The 20,185-nt window shown below is 35.9% G+C and overlaps 1 protein-coding gene across 3 annotated transcripts; it reads left to right on the forward strand.

Moving 5' to 3' along the window:
• Positions 1-211: 211 nt before the first annotated feature.
• LOC121376969 lies at positions 212-19,282 on the forward strand. 3 transcript variants are annotated; one of them, XM_041504781.1, is made up of 3 exons: positions 212-371; positions 844-2,957; positions 19,168-19,282. In XM_041504781.1, exon 2 carries the CDS (start codon positions 1,074-1,076, stop codon positions 2,607-2,609), a length of 1,536 nt encoding a protein of 511 aa, XP_041360715.1. In that variant the 5' UTR covers positions 212-371; positions 844-1,073; the 3' UTR covers positions 2,610-2,957; positions 19,168-19,282. The 3 variants fall into 3 exon arrangements, 1 of the variants encoding a protein (XP_041360715.1); XR_005958562.1 differs by lacking the exons at positions 212-371; positions 844-2,957 and adding an exon at positions 8,932-9,619; XR_005958563.1 differs by lacking the exons at positions 212-371; positions 844-2,957 and adding an exon at positions 16,742-16,803.
• The last annotated feature ends 903 nt before the right edge of the window (positions 19,283-20,185 follow it).

A 20,185-nucleotide genomic window follows, 5' to 3' on the forward strand; every position in this document is an offset into this window, starting at 1 on the left:
TGTCATTTGTGGTTTGCCGGGCAATGGTTGCACAGGCGACGAATCGAGCGTATACTTTTGACGTTCTCCGTTCATAGCGAACACACACACATTTTTTAAAAGTGCAGCTGAACTTGTATTTCATATTTGTGCATGATATTATTATATGGTAACCAGACACTGTAACTTTAAATTACACATGACACGAAAAACTGTGCTGGTATATATCGTACCGTCACACGTTTTCGATCGACACGCGTTTCTGATCGCTCATTTGTAATTGCAATAGTGCGAGAATGCGCGAGCATTGACGTCACCACAAGAACGAAAACGAACACGGAAGTCACTGCTTTTGTTCCGAGAGAAAAATGCTGCGTGTCAAGTTTCCAATGGTAAGTTTTAACTCAAATATCAACAACCATAGTATATTTTATCAGTTTTCACTAATGTACATATTTGGTATGAAGAAAATGCTTTACGGAGCAATATCTAGTTGTCAAAAAATGTTGTAAACTTGTCGGCTGCTACACTGACGTCACATCCGTCAAAAGTCACGTGATACACCACGTGATACTCATGCAACCATAAAAATATATGGAAGACAATTTGGGGCAAATCTTATGTTGTTTTTGACGTTACCTTGTTTTGGACATATTTTAATTAAGGGTTTTTCCCATAAGCTAAAATTTGCCACAGTTATGGGCAAATTTAGAATTGATATTCAATAAATTATGTATGTATTTTATATAATTATAAATAAATTTTATATTTAATTTAAAAAAAAAGAAGATATTCCTTTTAAAATTATGTACCGTTGATTTAGGAGTTTGATTTTTTTTTTTTTTTTTTTTTTTTTTTTTAAAGGCCGTGATCAACCGACCAAATGTAAATTACAGACAATACAATCACCAGTCTTTAGAAAATGCATATGAGGCGGTTAAAACTCAGGGAATGCCGATTAAAAAAGCAGCTAGGATTTGTTCAGTGCCATACTCCACCTTGCACGAAAAACGGACATCGATTGTGTTAAGTCAGGACCAGACCCTTTGTTGTCTCAAGAAGAGGAGCAAACTTTAGTGACACATGTTGAGTTTATGTCATCTGTGGGCTTTGGGTATACCCGCACTGAAGTACTTAATATTGCCACAGACCTTGCTGTTCATCTTGGCAAAAGAGAAACGGGTGAAAAACCATTTTCCCTGCGATGGTTTTATGGGTTTATGAAGCGATGGCCCGAGCTTAGAGTTCAAAAACCACGATCACTTGAAATCATGCGTGCCAAAGCAACATCAAAAGATACCATCAACAAATACTTTGATAGCCTGGAACAGATTTTAGACAAGTATGATTTACGAAACAGTCCAGAGTCCATCTACAACATTGATGAAAAAGGCATCGTAGAAAATCACAAACCCCCATCTATTGTTGCATCACGTTCCAATGTCCCAGTTGCTGTAACAACGAGCAGGTCCAACACTACTACGGTTATTGGGTGTGGAAATGCCCTTGGTGTTGCCATACCACCGTATTTTGTTTTCAAGGGAAAGCGCATGCGGGAGGAATTGTTAGCAGGTTGTACGGCAGGCACTGCAGGAACCGTTAGTGAAACGGGTTGGTCGAATACTGGTATTTTTCAAAAGTATCTTAAAGAACATTTTTCAAAGTATGTTCCAGCAGCATCTTCTGACAAGCCGGTCTTAATTCTTTATGATGGTCACACGTCACACATAAATGTTTCCCTGATCCAGTGGGCACGAGAGAGGCACATAATATTATTTGTATTACCTGCTCACACATCGCATGTTCTTCAGCCAATGGATGTGGGATGTTTCGGCCCGTTCGAACGCATTTACAATGGCATGAGACATACCTACATACGCGAACATGCAACATCGGGTATTGACAGACATTCCCTTTGTGAGACTGTCTGCAAAGCTTACTGTGCAGCACTCACACCCGCCAACCTGCAGTCATCGTTCAGAAAGACCGGGATTTATCCATTTCATAGAGACGTTATACAGCCTTCAACATTCCTGCCTTCAGCTGTTTTAAGCAACAACATGGAGTCAGAAAATGAATCACAAACCAGGGCAACTGTCAACTGTGAAGACAATTCATCAAAATGCAAGACGTTTTTCACAACTGCAGAAGAAGTGATCACAAGAAAACCAAAACCTACTAAGAAGAGGAAAGTACTCAGTGCTGTGGTCAGTGGTAAAGCCATCACGGAAGATTTGGTTTTGGAAGATATCAGGGAACATCAAAAGAACAAACAAAACAAGGAAGGATTGCAGAAAAGAAAATGTACAAAATCAAAGAAAACTGAAGATTCACCAAAACCAAGTACGTCAGGAATTCTTTTCCCACCCAGTGCTAACACAAAACAGCAGCTTGAAGATGAAGACGATACATCGGAGGAATCTGACGACCCTAGCGATCTTTGCTGCAAGTGCAAGAAGAGCCAACCAGACGAATACAAACACTGTGTTTCACTTTGCTTCGTTTCGTGGGCACAATGCACCTATCCGGCATGTCAGCATTGGGTACATTTAAAATTTTGCACTCCAGTTAGGGTTGTACGGAGACATTCCGAATTTTGGTGTCCTTGCCATAATGGAATGGAAGAGTAATAATCACTGGAGTAAAAAAAACCTGAAAAAAATTATGTAAAATATGTTAAACGTTTAGCCTAAATTTTTCTTTATTCTGAAAGTTAAGTAACATTGATTGAAAGTTACAAACATTTTTAAATCAGTTATATAACGTGGAATTAAGTGTAAAATATGACATCAATAGTGCTCCATACAACGCAACAGCGACCGAGAAAATAGCCGACCAACGAAACGATCGAAAACATGTGACGTTATTAAAATACAGAGGAAATTCCTTTACGACAAAGCAAGACGTTTTCTCCAAGGATATTATGGAATTCATTGCGGATTACTGGTGTTTTATGTGGTAAACTATTGTGGCAACAGGTAGGTAAATTATTAAATACTTACAATTTTTTATTTATATTTTATTCATATATTTCGCTTAAACGATCGAAAACACGTGACGCCAGGATATATATTTTTAATCTCATGGCTACATGTATTTTATTAAAATGATATATTACATATTTTTTGCATGTTTATACATATATAATTCCATTTTATAATTACTGTTTTCTAATAATAATAGGCGTCTGGATTGGTTAAAATGCTATCATGTGATCTAAAAAAACAATGTTCATTCTTCCATGAATGTCAAAACTGCACTTTTTCGGTAAACAAATAAAAACAGAATGTTATTACCGGAACTACTTTTTAATAATTATGTTAACATAATCCCCGAGGATTCCATCATTTCTATTTTTAAACCAATATCGTCTGCATTGCTTTAAACGACTCCGGTTTTGAACTGAGACACATAATGTATATGACAGGCCACAAAAACTAAGCTTCTATTAGAAGTTATATAGCAGAAAATGCTCAACAAATCAACAGAGAGACATGAGCGCAGCTCTGTCACATTTGACAAAAACACCAAATCGACAACTTACACGCACGAAAACACATACGCCTTCGTGCACAATTACGTGATGTCCTTTCCGAGAATATCACAAACTTCCTCTGAAATCCACACACAGTAACACTGAAACCACTTTATCCCGTTCAAGTCAGTCTTCACATTCACTTTTCACAAATTCAACTTTTGACAACTGCAATTTTAATATAGTAATTGATAAATCTTCTAAATAATTTGACGCTTAGTTCAAAATTCTTACTCTAACCGCTTTACAGCACATTTTCCATTGAAGTATATAGATCGTTCAATTCTTAATTATCATTTGATATTTTTGAAAAAAAACTGTTTGCATTATCAGTTAAGCTCAGTTATTTTAAATTTTATAACTATTTATCCACATTTGATTCAGGAAATTAAAATGTATAAAACCGTATGTAAATCATTATAATGAATCGGAGATTTGACAGAAAAAAACGAATGCAACTTTCCAAGGGAATTTCCTTATTTGTGTATTGATACAGTGGTAAATCATTGTGGAATAGAGTTCGATTGGATTTTGAAAAATATACATGTAGTTTTGTATAATGGCAATATTAATGCATTTGAAATTATAAGAATTGAACGTTATATTTTTGACATTCATGTGATGATAAAACACCAAAACCATTTTACACACTTATGTATGAATGGCTTCGTGCTAACGCACTTCAGGTTCAGGGGCCGCTCAACACAGAAGCTAAATTACGTGATAAATAAAAAAATGAACTAATTTTATAATTATTACATTTTTTTTAACAAAGGAAGTCCTTAGTCTGGGGCCCCCTTACCGAAATGACTTATATTTTTCACTTATAAGTGAAGTATAAATCGTTAATACTTTTCAAGTATAAGTGACTTATAAGTAAATGATTAGGATTTTGTATGCAAATGAGGTATCACTTATACAAAGTATATGTGACATATAGGTGAAGTGTTAACTATATATATATAAGTGAAGTGTAAGTCATTCGCTTATATTTAACAGAAGTGTTAGATATATATAAGTGACTTATAAGTGAAGTATAAGTGTAACAGAAACTGCTGTATAAGTGAAATATAAGTGAGGTATAAGTGATTCACCAATATTTAACAGAAACTGCTGTATAAGTGAAGTATAGGTGAAATATAAGTGAAGTATAAGCAATTCACTAATATTTAACAGAAACTGCTGTATAAGTGAAGTATAGGTGAAATATAAGTGTAGTATAAGCGATTCACTAATATTTAACAGAAACTGTTGTGTAATTGAAGTATAGGTGAAATATAAGTGAAGTATAATCGATTCACTAATACTTAACAGAAACTGCTGTATAAGTGAAGTATAGGTGAAATATAAGTCAAGTATAAGCGATTCACTAATATTTAACAAAAACTGCTGTATAAGTGAAGTATAGGTGAAATATAAGTGAAGTATAAGTGATTCACCGATATTTACATAACATTACTGTATAAGTGAAATATAAGTGATTCACCGATATTTTACAAAAAACACTGTATAAGTGAAGTATAATTAGTGAAATACAAGTGATTCACCGATATTTGAGAGATACTGCTGTATAAGTGAATATCTATCAAAGGCAGTGGTATGTTCTGTCCTGTCCAAGGAAAGATCATATAAAAGATGACTTGCTGCTTTTGAAACATGTAGAGAGCTTCCTCTGAAGACTATGGGTCAGAATTAATTATCAATTTAATTTTTTACATCCAGTAGTCAGTGATGAACTAATCATTAAACAAATGAAAATAGGCAGCAATCTGTCCTTGGCGGCCACATTTCAATATTCTCGGGCAATTGCTGTATTAATGCCACCGCTTACACACCCTATCTGTAAACTACATGTAGCTGTCCACAAAACATAAAAATTGAAGCACAATAGTCTTAACAAACAAAGTGATGTTTCATTCTGACTCACTAATATATCTACCGGCGTTGTGGTAGGCCATCGGTCTACAGGCTGGTAGGTACTGGGTTCGATCCCAGTCGAGGCATGAGATTTTTAATCCAGATACCGACTCCAAACCCTGAGTGAGTGCTCCGCAAAGCTTAATGGGTAGGTGTAAACCACTTGCACAGACCAGTGATCCATAACTGGTTCAACAAAGGCCATGGTTTGTACTATCCTGCCTGTGGGAAGTGCAAATAAAAAATCCCTTGCTGCTAATCGGAAGAGTAGCCCATGTAGTGGCGACAGCGGGTTTCCTCTCAAAATCTATGTGGTCCTTAACCATATGTCTGATGCCATATAACCGTAAATAAAATGTGTTGAGTGCGTCGTTAAATAAAACATTTCTTTCTTTCTTTTTTTCACTAATATATCTGAACAGTATATGCAAACAAATATTTTATAAATAATATACATGTTGTATATATTTATTTCCAACTGTTAGATTGGATTCTCTCACATCCATTTTCCTCAGTTATGTCCTGTTCAGTGTCCTTGATATATGTCATCCAACATTCAGATGGGATTCTGAAAAACAAATGTAGTCTGGATAGATCTGCTATGTAATTAGCTATTGTTTATTATTAATGTAAACATTTAGTTCTTTCTGTTAGTTTTAAAAAGACTACCCTAGAGAATCATAGCCTACCAAGTTTCAGGTGTGGGGAATCAAAACTTCAAGAGAAAACAAACTAATTTTCAGTTAAATTTTCAAGTTTACTTTTTTACCTGGTATCAATCAAATCTCAAGGATAAAACAGACTTTGAAATATTCAATGTTGACCTTTAATTTTAATTATGAAGAAATCAAAAAATAAAATACATGATATATATTTGAATCTAAAGAATCTGTACCAATTTTCAGGCCTACAAAATATAAACTATTACGAAAAGATAAAGGGTGTTGGACTGGGAGGGAAATAATGAAATTAAAAAAAATAATACATGCATTTGTCTACATGTATTAGTTTGTACATGTATACTACAATGTACATCATAGAACTGCATGCAACTCCTTTCCAGCTATAGGGGTAAAGCGCTCGATTGATGCACGGTTGACACATGATCGATCCCTGTCGATGGGCCCTTAGGGCTTTTCTTGTTCCAGCCAGTGCACCACAACTGGTATATCGAAGGCTGTGGTATGTGCTATCCTGTCTGTGGGATAGTGCATATAAAAGATCCCTTGCTACTAATGGAAAATTGTAGCAGGTTTCTTCTCGCTTAATTAATGATTAATTAATCATCGGCTATTGGATGTCAAACATTTGGTAATTCTGACTCGTAGTCATCAGAGGAAACCTGCTACAGCTTTTCTAATGCAGCAAGGGGTCTGTTATATGCACTTTACCACAGACAGGAAAGCACATACCACAGTCTTTATCCAGTTGTGGTGCACTGGTTAGAACGAGAAAAAGCCCTGCATGCTTGTCAGTGACCATACATGTGATGTCAGATGCTGTTCAAATGTAAACTGGAAGTTACTTTTTTTATTATTAAAATGTTTAATTCAAGATGCTCACTCAAGAATATGGGCGGACAAGGAAGAATTGAAAAAAAATAAAAAATTCTAATGTTAAGGAAAGTGTAAAAGTTATTATCCTGAAATAGATGTTTTAAAAATTACCAACCAACTGTCATGCAGAGATTGCATTTCCTACTAACCTGATAACACATGTTAAAGTTAATTTCCTCGACTGGTGACGGGGTAGCCAGACTTTCTTCGACTGGTGACGGGGTAGCCAGACTTTCTTCGACTGGTGACGGGGTAGCCAGACTTTCTTCGACTGGTGACGGGGTAGCCAGACTTTCTTCGACTGGTGACGGGGTAGCTAGACTTTGTTTTACTGTTCCCCCAAGGCTAACTTCATTAGTGTCTGTGTTTTCGGTTTGTCCTTCCATGATGTATGAAAGACTGGAAAACAAAAATAGTATAATTAAAGATACATGTATGCATGCATCCGTCTAGTTCTTTTAGTTCTATTATGTATCGTCTCGGTATGTATTATGGCGCAGTATGTATTTTGACGCGCTATCTTTAAATAGCTATTGTGCATCATCAAATTAAAAATACTATGTAACTAAAAGTACTCAGGTGCACAAATCGGTTGTGTGCACAAATCGGTTGTCCGCATGCCCGGGACAACCAAAATATGTTGCGGGCAACCATTCTTTGTCAAACAATTGCCCAACTGGCAACCAAGAAAATCATAAAACAAATAAAATGAAAAACAAAACTTCACGACACTCGGACAGTTAGGGGCAATTCAAACATATCAGCACTGATAACTTGACTGACAAGCAATATAAATATCCACCCTAACGCTGCCATTCACTCAGCGTCCACCGTGCATGATTTTGGCAGGCGTTTGAAAAAGCCATATGCCAGATATTTTTTCCCGAAACTAGCTGGTTTCTACCAATTCTCACTACAAAATATTTCCTATTCACCGTAAAAACCTTTTTGACGCATCTCAATACTGACAACTTGTGCTTACCGAGTGTGATTGTGACACCATCTGGCAAGCTTTATTCTAATTAATAATGAAATATTTCTTAAATGTCATTATTAACTTATTTGATAACGAGTTCTGCATTTTCATGAATTAAATTGTATTTTTGTTAAATGGTTTAGTAATATCATCAATATAAATAAAGGCCGCACCGGAAGACTGGTAGCCCCACTCACACCCGTTACACCATTGCCGAAAGCAAGGTTTGAAAAGCACATGTTAGTTAACATCTATAAAACATTTATTGTTTACTATTGGAAGAATACCAGTACTTGTAACAGGTATAAAATACATTGATAAAACTTTATAACAAATATAGAACTCGTGTTACTTGCCACTTTACGTTTTATTCAGTGGCAAAGTGAAAAAGTAGCGATACCACATTTAATTATTAAAAAATAGTGTTGTTGTCGTTATTACATGTATTTATTTTTGTGAGGTAATTATATTTAATTTATTACTCTTGCAGTACATGACAAAATTTAGATGTTTTGATTTATTGTATAATTGTGATAGCCCGTTAACAACATCTTCCTGTTTGTGTGTTTACTACAATTCAAGATGGCGGATATTTGTTTCCATTTTTAATGATTTGCTATGATGAATACATTTATTGTAGCCCTGACACACATGTTGCTAGGGAATCACATAAAAATAATCCCTATAACCACATCTTTATAATTAACGGATGTAGGACAAAATGTCACTGGAAAAAATGTCAAGTCAAAATATCAACTATTAAAGTGGAAGGAAGGAAATGTTTTATTTAACGACGCACTCAACACATTTTAATGACGGTTATATGGGGTCAGACATCTGGTTAAGAACCACACAGATATTACGAGAGGAAACACGCTTTCGCCACTAAATGGGCTACTCTCTTCGATTAGAAGCAAGGGATCTTTTATATGCACCATCCCACAGACATAATAGTACACACCACAGCCTTTGTTATCCCAGTTGTGGAGCACTGGCTGTAATCTATTAAAGTGGTACCCAGGTAAAATGTCAACTTTGACATTATACTTAATGTGTAAAAAAAAACTTTAACAAATCCTAACTACATGTATTCTACAACTTTTCGTTTCACCAATTAAACCACTGTTTGCACACCTTTGACAATGACAGCGCTAAATGTGTATATAATTGTCTCAATAACACAGCATATGGGTGACGTAATTTTGTATTTTAATGCCACTAACCTATTTTTTTAAAAATCAAAGACAGGTTAGCTAATAAGCCATACAACCAACAATGAAGCATTCTCTAATTATTCAAAATTTTGTAATTATGAAGAAACTCAATTTCCAAAAACCTAACACATACATCTGTTATATCTCTTGCTCTGTCGTCCTTTTCCTCCGCCCCCCCCTCGTCTCTCTGTCTCACTTCTCTCTATCTCTCATATAACACACACACAAGTTGACATTTTGACAGAGATACAACATTAATGGTACACATTTTGTCCTCTTACATATTGACCATTGACCTGTATATCACTTTTTCCATGGTCGACTGATGCTCTTCACTCTGTACAACTGCATGAATGCTGTGATAATGCGGGTAACGAATGAGGAGTTACTGATTACCATGACGATGATGGTAAGGCCAAAAAAAAGAAGAAGTTTGTTTCAGGTAACATGGCCCAAAAAAGTAGGGTAGGTACATGTAGGTAGGATTTTTTTTTTTTTTTTTTTTTTTTTTTTAGTTCAAAGGTTACCCTACCTTAAATATGTTTGCCAGAGAAAAACTCAGTCTCAAGATGAAAGACATGAAGGCAAGCTGTCTGAAAAATCTTAGTTTACTCTTTGCAGCCAGAGAGAAATAAAAACAATTTCACTGTCAATGTCAGTTTTAAGTTTCACAAGCCATTTTCAAAAGACAGGAAAACATAAAAAGTTCAAACTATTCCTTTCATCAATAAAAGTCAGTAGATGACTGCACAGAAACTTCACAGCTTTGTCCAGTTTTGTCAGAGGATGACTGCACAAATTTGTCCAAGTTGGTCAATAGATGTTTGCACAAAAAGTTCACAGATTTATCCAGTCAGTAGATGAATGCACAAAAACTTCACATATTTGTCCAACTTGTATTGGAAATAACAAAACAATACTAATTTTGTGTGCAATTTACAAATCAATTGGCTTAGAAATGAATAACTTGTAGTAAATTTCATAGTAATAAAAAAGGCATTCCTAGCCCGAGTACTCTGACTGCAAGAGAGCTAGACGGACATTTGGACATAAATGATGAGAGCGTGTTTATGTTCAAATGTCCGTCTAGCTCTCTTAAAGTCAGAGTACTCGGGCTTATAAGGCGTTCCCTGTGGGACGGACTTATAGTTTAAATGTTTATTAGCCTATTGAACGGACCCATGCTAAAATCACCCAAATTAATTTATTCCCAATTAACTGAAACACTGAAATAAATGTGAACTGTTTAATGTCTGTGGTTATTCTTAAATATTCCGTTTATTTAATTATTACCCATGCTCAGCAGTTGATAGGCCTATCTACATCACTGGCGTAGGAAGCGGGGAAGGGGGTACTTTGTAGCAGCATCGATGGTTTATATATTAATTTTATACGTGTGTGTACCCACCCATCCCACTTTTTGGTATCTTCCTACAGGCTACACCCGTGTATATTAACAAATTCTGGGTACTAGGCCTAAGCAGTGGAAAATAAACCTACAATGTATGAGATGACTGGAGTTACGATAATACGATATATTTTCCTCTATAGGCCTACAGTATTTACAGTGAAATGTTCCGACTGCACAATGATGTCAACAAATTTCATTTGTTTTCGCTGCTAGGACTCTGAACGCACATGGCAAATAATTTAATACTTAAACGTTTTTGGAGTCAGTCGCCAGATGGCGACGATAATAAATTCAGTCAGTCGCCACGCCAACATTTTGGTCGCAACGTAGAACACTGGTTAATGATTCCAATTTCAAACAAATTAGTTATGCTCATATCCATTCAACGCCCAGTCATGTCTAGTCTGGGTCCAGTTTCTAACACCACCAGTGATTGGGTCCAGGGCACGGTGTAAGAAGGTGCCAAAAAGTGGGGTGGGGGTGTATAAAAACCATCGCTGCTGCCCCACACGCACACACACCCCTCAACCTCCATTTAACACACACACTGACGTGTAAGAGTTATCCTACTTGAGTACTTCTGTCGTCTGCTTTGTCGATCCGCGACCACAACTTTTCTGTGCGCTTCCCCCCACCCCAGCAGAAAAAAAAAAGTTCAGGGTCGGTGGCAAAATATAGAGTCGGTCGGGTGACCGGAAACAAACGATTTTTTTTTTTTTGGCCTAATGTGCATTTGTAATGCACAAATGAGTTTTATTACATTCCACATGTTGTATGATATATGTTTATGCAACAAAAATGGTCTTTTCTTATGTTGAACCCTTTTTGGGGGTGGATGGGTATTATAATGACCAATTAGTCGATTATACTGATTATATTAATGGTATTGAAGGTATTTTATTTGAAAATAATGAATACATTCCTAAAAATTTTAGTGTGCCAAACATTTTGGGTTTTAATTTTTTTTTTTTTTTACCTACCCTGATTACAAAAATTTTATTTTGGGGGTCAGAGCCAATTTTATTTTATTTTTTTAAAATTCTTTTAAAGGTATTTCTTCAGTATAACAAACAATCAATATCATTCTTGTCACATTTAAAAATTGTCCGCGGTCCCTACATTAAGGTTTAAAATTAATTCTTTTACTTCATTTTCCACTAAATATTTGATAAAACAGTACACTTTAATTAATTGGAGAAAATCAGTCATGTGACCCGATTGACGAATATGAGGAAATGGAACGACAATAAAATGGGTGAATAAAATCGCCATGCATCTGCTCCGTACATTTATTATTTAGGAAAAAAACATGTTTAGAACATAATAAATACTATTAAAATTCATTTCAATGCCATATTTTTTATAAATCTGTTCGATGTGAAGGATTTGGAAAGCATTTTGTACTGGTGAAAAATCTAAAAAATATGGTGGGGGTTGTTTGTTAACAATTATGTATTCTTTTAAAAACAATATTTTGTAATATTACTGTGTTTAATTTGTTCGATCTCATACATAGCCAGCGAAAATCCGCGACCGCGGAAATCACCCGTTGAAAACGGAATTATAATTTTTCGCGGAAAACATGTTTTTTTGTAGCGCAAGTACTCTGACTGTAAGAGAGCTTGACGGACATTTGGACATAAATACGCTCTCATTACAGTCAGAGACCAAGCTATGTATTTTTTTGGCAATTGCCAACAACCAAAAAGTTGTCAAAGATTTCCGCTCTAATACCACAACAATCTTATGATAGGCTATGTTTGACGTCAAATACATTTACATCGACCATTTTCGAGTTACTTGATTAAAACAAATTCAGATATTAATCACTAATACACACACTACAGAAAGAAACCCGACAGCACCCACATTCAGCTAAACTTCGCAAACTCCGGAGAGCAGAATTCTAAGTTCGTCGACCTAAATCGTGACGTTGTGTCACATGATCGCTTACTGAGCCATTCCGTCTTCCAGGGGCCATCTCAAAACGACAAGTGCCCAACAATCACAAAAACAAGTTTGTTTTGTGTAACGACACCACTAGAGCACATTGATTCATTAATTCAGGCTTCGAACTTCATTTGCCGTACTGCCTTGTGTCTTTGCCGTGATGCCTCAAAAATACCAGTTACTTTACGGCTATGAATAACCGTGCCCTTTTAATTACCTGCCGTGGTGCCCCTTTTGTGTATGTTTGTTTTTTTAAAACTTGTATTATGTATAACCCTAACTTTTATTTTAAAACATTAAGCATGCACGAATTCGATGTTCCTCGGTAGTGTTTGTATACAGTTTCTTGGTCATGTATTATAATTGCACATCGAACATAACAAATGATAAATTACGGTTGAAACGTACAGCGTTACGGGAAAAAAAACCCACCGTAAATTGCCTCAAGTTTTAACGTCGTACATTTACGGAAAAAAACACGTAAATAGCCGAAAAAGAATCCACTTTAGACAGACATTTGCTGGTTTAACTTGGGGCTGTTGAAATTATTAAAAAAAAAAGTCTGCCCCATCATTCTATAAAAAATGTTTTTTGCTATTAATTTTAGTTTTGTTTGAAGTAACAAGAAAAGTAAACGTGTATTGGAAATAACAAAACGATACTAATTGTGTGTGCAATTTACAAATCAATCGGCTTAGAAATGAATAACTTGTAGTAAATTTCAAAGTAATAAAAAAGGCGTTCCCTGTGGGACGGACTTATAGTTTTAATGTTTATAATTAGCCTATTGAACGGACCCATGCTAAAATCACCAAAATTAATTTATTCCCAATTAACTGCATGAAACACTGAAATAAATGTGAACTGTTTAATGTTTGTGGTTATTCTTGAATATTCCGTTTATTTAATTATTACCCATGCTCAGCTGTTGATAGGCCTGTACAATACATCACTGGCGTAGGAAACGGGGAAGGGGGTACTTTGTAGCAGCATCAATGGTTTATATATTAATTTTATACGTGTGTCTGTGTGCCCACCCACCACACTTTTTGGTATCTTCCTACAGGCTACACCCATGTATATTAACAAATTCTGGGTACTAGGCCTAAGCGGTAGCCAACAACGAAAATTGTACCACGTCTTCTTCAAATGACCTTCACCTTTGCGTGCGGAAAAAACGCGATGACTTGTAGCCTGTGCATGTGGTATCGAGAAATCCTTGATTGTTTTGTTGAGATCGCACGTTGTTTTTGGAAAATAAACCTACAATGTATGAGATGAGTGGAGTTACGATAATATGATACATTTTCCTCTAGGCCTACAGTATTTAGCAGTTTGTAATAAAAGCTGTTTAATCGCCACACACGTTACCGTAATGTCATGCGATCTCGTGTGTCACCAATTACTGTGGTATCTAATAAGAGCATGTGTTAATGATTCCAATTTCAAACAAATTAGTTATGCTCATATCCATTCAACGTCCAGGCATGTCTAGTCTGGGTCCAGTCTCTAACAACGCCAGTGATTGGATCCAGGGCACGGTGTAAGAAGGTGCCAAAAAGTGGGGTGGGGGTGTATAAAAACTATCACTGCTGCCCCCCCCCCCCCCCCCACCACACGCCCCTCAACCTCTATTTAACACACACACATTAAAAATAATCCATAAATGCTGAAAACATACTTAAGAAAATAGGCCATGGTGTCCTCCGACAATATTTACGTTTTTGTGGGTATGGTCACATGACAGAATGGGATTTCCCTCCACATTTTTTATTCTATAATTAAATGGGTCATTTGGTTAATCTTGTTATTACAATTATGTTTGTTGGAGAAAAAGTTGAAATTAGGGTGGATTTTTTTTTATCATTGTTAAATATAGAATTTACAACAAAAATAATATAAAGATTAAATTTTAAAAAAACTAAATGATTTGGTTTGAACATTTATTTATTTAATTATTTGTATTTCAAATAATTTAACACTGAACATTTCATCCCTTTTCCTAAAGCTTTGATTGTATTGTTCTGAAACGTAATACACATATTCTCTTGGTAGTCTCCACAAAATAATAAAGATGTCTGAACTTGTAAAAACGTTGTTTTGTTTTGTTTTTTTGTTTGTTTTTTTAAATTAATGAGATTGTAAAATTGAAATAGAAATCTTGATTGGTTAATTCTGAAACTTAGTACCTGTATTCTACAGTGATTCTCTGGAGATACCTTCACAAACTAATAGATAAAATTAACATATCTACTTTTATTATAGATTATTTTATTTTATTTCTTTAATGTTAAGACTTTAACATAACTGTCCAGCCATTCAAATATAATTTTCTTTCAGTCATACTCCATCTGCTCAGATGGTCCGAAACCAGTGGACTTTGATCCATTACCTGCTGTAATGAGATAGAACAGCAGCAGTGTTTGTTCAAGGAGACCAAATACGTCATAATCTCTCTCCACCAAAGTTGTCTTTAAGGACACCACAAAAAAATATATATATTGTTTTGTTTAATGACACCACTACACTACTTTGATTTATTGATGAATGACCAATTTAACAGAATTAAAGATACAAGTTTTTTTCTGGTTAAATTGACTTCCTAAAAAAAAAGACTGCCTTGGTGCCCTTTGAAAATGTATGAACGTAGCCTTTGTGCCTTTTAGGTTAGCCTTGATGCCCTTCATTTCCTAGATTTTTAAAGGCTATTATAGCCTGCCCTTTTAACACCGAATTTTGAGGCCTGTTAATCATCAGCTATTGGATGTCAAATATTTGGTAATTTTATCATAGTATTAGAGAGGAAACCTGCTAAATTTTAACATTAGTAGCAATTGATCTTTATATAGGCCTATGCACCATCCCAGACAGGATAGCACATACCACGGCCTTTGATATACCAGTCGTGGTGCACTGGGTGAAGCAAGAAATAGCGCAATGGACCCACCAACAGGGATCAATCCCTGACCGACAACGCATCACCAAAGCGACAGAGAGTGGTACACACACACACAGAAACAATATTACATTCACGTTTTCTCAAGGTGAAAAAAGTATTTCATCTACGATTCGTATGCCTGCTTTGCATGTGCATCACTCTGGCATATCAACGGCCGTGGTATGTGCTATCCTGTCTGGGATGGTGCATAGGCCTATATAAAGATCAATTGCTACTAATGTTAAAATGTAGCGGGTTTCCTCTCTAATACTATGATAAAATTACCAAATATTTGACATCCAATAGCTGATGATTAATGAATCAATGTGCTCTAGTGGTGTCGTTACACAAAACAAACTTGTTTTTGTGATTGTTGGGTACTTGTCGTTTTGAGATGGCCCCTGGAAGACGGAATGGCTCAGTAAGCGATCATGTGACGCAACGTCACGATTTAGGTCGGCGAACTTAGAATTCTGCTCTCCGGAGTTTGCGAAGTTTAGCTGAATGTGGGTGATATCGGGTTTCTTTCTGTAGTGTGTGTATTAGTGATTAATATCTGAATTTGTTTTAATCAAGTAATTTGAAAATGGTCGATGTAATGTATTTGACGTCAAACATAGCCTATGATAGGATTGTTGTGGTATCAGAGAGGAAATCTCTGATAACGTTTTGGTTGTTGGCAACTGCCAAAAAAATACATAGCTTGGTCTCCGACTGTAATGAGAGCGTATTTATGTCCAAATCGCAAATGTCCGTCTAGCTCTCTTACAGTCAGAGTACTCGGGCTAGGTTTTTTGGTCAAAATCGTCCTCTTTTTTGGGTCATTTTAACAACAAAAAATATTCAAAATCGTACTTTTGTCGATAAACAGATACCTTTTGACTTCTTATTCAATGAAATAACCTCGTGCTTTCTTACTTGACTGGTAACTGACAATAACTTAAAATACATTGAACGCAATGGCGCCTAGCGCATCATATCATATGGCCTCAGATTACAGTTATCTTCCCATTTGGTTGCGGAAGTTTGACCGCGCAAGTAGTCTGCTGTTTGACTGTGATTATTTCATGGCAGACAGCTATGAAGTGGCAACTGTTTGACTGAAGTGACAGGGGATAGCATGTAGTTTGTAAACATGTGTAACTTGTTGACATTGAAGACTTGTTTGTGGTAATTCCGGCCCATGCAAAAGTAGTGCTTTTTGTGTAAAATGGGTGTACTCCGGCCTGCTTTAGAGGGTGTGTCTGTTTAAACCAATATGCTGGGAGAAAGAGCTGGACAACAGGGGTTGTCCTTTTCACGGTATGTGTCCCCCATGCAGGCAAAGGTACATACAAAACTTCACGGGCCTTCTGATATTAATAAAAATGTTATAGCCACTAAGGCTATATAGAAACATATAGCGAAATTAATTGTGGTCTGAGGCCTGATATTTTTCAGTCTGTCTGACTATTTACCCCAAAACACCACAAGACACACCAAGACACCACCAAGATACCCCAAGACTCCAGAATATATTTTTAAATGAATGAAAGTGTACTATTTTATCAAATATTTAGTAGAAAATGAAGTAAAATAATTAATTTTAAGCCTTAATGACAGCCGATTGCTAAGGGAGATAATCGACTATTTACCGCAAGATACCCCCAAAACACGATACCCCATATACCCCGAAGGCTTTAAAATGTAAATAAACTTTATTTTTAAGAAAGGTACACGCGTTTTCTTGCTGTTGTTGGGGTGTTTTTTCTTTTTCTTTCTTTTTTTCTTTCTTTCTTTCTTTCTTTCTCATTATTATTTTCTTTTTTAAAATTATTATTATTTTAAATTATTTAAACGATCGATCTATGTCGTTGTCCGCTGCCTGCCGGGGGTGGGTGGATGGGGGCTGCTTGGGGATGTGGATAGGGGACTGGAGACGGGTTAAATACTCGTAAGCTTAGGGTGTTTTGGCAAGTTAGAATTTGTGATAGGTTGCTCTGGCTGCATTCCTTATCACCGGCGGTCCATGCGCTGAGATCCAATACTTATATATATATATATATATATATATATATATATATATGTAATCGCGGCCTGCACGTGCAGACATATCTTACTCCATGAACAAGGATCTCAATATCTTGTCATTCCAGGGAACATTTTGTTTTCAAAATCTTGATTAGTGATATTTCTAGTCAATGGAAAATTGATTAGCAACTAGGCCTACTGTTTAATGTTTTAAAATTGTTTCGCGATTTTTGATACTTCCGTTATATACTTGTTTAATTTAATATTTTGATGACGTTAAAAGCATAGTGTACGACAGTGATTTAGAGCTCCTCAAGCATGATATTGTCACTGATCTGCGGATAATAAAATTTATAATTATAAATATATTTTTATATTAACACTATTGGCATCTACAAAGTGATATTGAAACGGTTGTGTAAGAAATTAAGTTTACAATGATTAATTTTGCTAATAATTTAACTTTCAAATAATGTTCAACTTCTAATTTTTTTAAGCTATACTTGGGTTAACTTGTGACATAATTCTACATCTAAAAAGTTGAAAACATGTATTTAATATTTGTTATTTCTTATTTTCTGATGATGCTGCCAAAAACTGCAACATAAAAGAGGCAGAAGCGGAACTGCATCTTAGAAATAGGAAGGAAGTGGGGGCCGCAAAATGACGCATGATAAGAAAAGGAGTGTTTTTTTGCCATCATATTTGACTATTTCCAGTTTATAATTTTATTGGGGCCATTCCTTTTAAAAGTCATGGTGGGGGGGGGGGGGGGGGGGGGGGGGGCGTGAGGGTCTGGCCATTTTTGAAACTCCTACCTACCTACCTACACATTTTTAGTATTTTTAAAAATGGTGAACGTAGAAGAATCTGTATAAATATATCCCTCCCTCCCCACATTTAGAAAAATCTTCAGGCTTACCCAACCCATTTTAAAAAGAACCAGTCCTTATATCTTTTAAAACATATTTAATGTGTAACACTGAATAAGATTAAAAAAAAAAATCAAGAACAAAGACACAACAAGTAATGTCCATCAACATGGAATAAAATGAAAGAATGACTAGTTGTATGTCACATCTGTATGTAGCAAAACATGTAATAACTAGGTTATTTTGTTTTAGAATGATGAATAAGTACTTCCATGGGGGGGGGGGGGGGGGTGTCGCCCAATGGTAAAGCACTCGTTTGATGTGCGGTCTGTTTGGGATCGATCCCCGTCGGTGGGTCCATTGGGTTATTTCTCGTTTCAGCCAGTGCACCACGACTGGTATATCAAAGGCTGTGGTATGTGCTATCCTGCCTGTGGGATGGTGCATATAAAATATTCCTTGCAACTAATGGAAAAATATAGTGGGTTTCCTGAGACTATATGTCAAAATGACCAAATGTTTGACATCCAATAGCCGACGATTAATAAATCAATGTGCTCTAGTGGTGTCGTTAAGCAAAATAAACTTTAAAACAAACTTTGTACTTGCATTTAACTCGAGGGAAATGGTATATGCTATTTTTTTGATAACTAATAGTCTTAACAAGGTGACATGTGCGTATACTGATGACATACGAACAACCTTTTTATTTAGTGATATATACTTTAATTTTCCAGGTGCATATTTAAGACTAAACTGTTGAAATCCTTTTAGTGTAACACCTTTATCTTCTGCATTTGTCATTGCAGCACTTGAGATTGAGAGGCAAAGTGCGAGGCCAGCAGCCATGGAGACGTCGTCGGAATCCGAAAAAGATGATGAACAAGATCGATATGTAGTTCGATAATAAATGTTACAACTGTATTTTTGTTATTCTGAATTACATTGGCCCAGTGGTGACACAACGTTGAGCCAACTATATAACGTGGTATGAAAATGTTGGCACAACGTTGGTACACCATCGGTGCAACGTGGAATTGGCAATAGTTAGCCAACGTTAGCCCAACGGACAAAATGTCCATGTGCCAACGTCGGCAGTCTACGTTGGGCCAACCATGGTGTGCTGTCTGGTGTGTGTGTGTGTGTGTGTGTGTGTGTGTGTGTGTGTGTGTGTGTTGGAGTGAGGGAGTAGCCTATATGGTTGTGAGCTTTAGGGGGATAAGGAAGTATTGTCTGGAATTTTATAAATTAAGCAAATTACCAACATTGAACCAACGTTGGGCCAACCATGTTGTGCTATCTGTATGGTCCATGAGACCAATAAAACAAATTTCATTATATTGTTCAGAAATGTGGTTTTGCATTTTCAAGATCATCATAATATTTGCACCCATAATGATACAATTATTATTTATAAGATATTCAGCATAATTTAATGTTTAAAGCAACTAGTTAAAACTGTTTAATTATTATACTGCATTATTTCCAGGTACAATAGTGACAATTGCAGCACTGTTGCTTGGCGCAGTTCTGTTGATTGCTGGCTTGCTCTCCCTGGGCTTCAGTCATACCAGTGAATAGATTGTAAAATATCTTTTTTTTTTTAAATGAATGGATTCTTAATTAACATAATTTATACACTCAAAATTATTTACAATTGTTACAGATGGATTATATGTCTACTATTCACTACAGTCGAGGCACACAAATGTACATGTAGCATACCTTTTGCAGATCGAATATAATAACTGAAAACAAATTCTAACAATAGGGGGGCTTAAAAGTCATAAAAATTCAATGATTTGGCTTTGTTGATATAGCACGTTA

Source organism: Gigantopelta aegis, chromosome 7 (genome assembly GCF_016097555.1).
Source record: "Gigantopelta aegis isolate Gae_Host chromosome 7, Gae_host_genome, whole genome shotgun sequence".
Taxonomy (NCBI): Eukaryota; Metazoa; Mollusca; class Gastropoda; order Neomphalida; family Peltospiridae; genus Gigantopelta; species Gigantopelta aegis.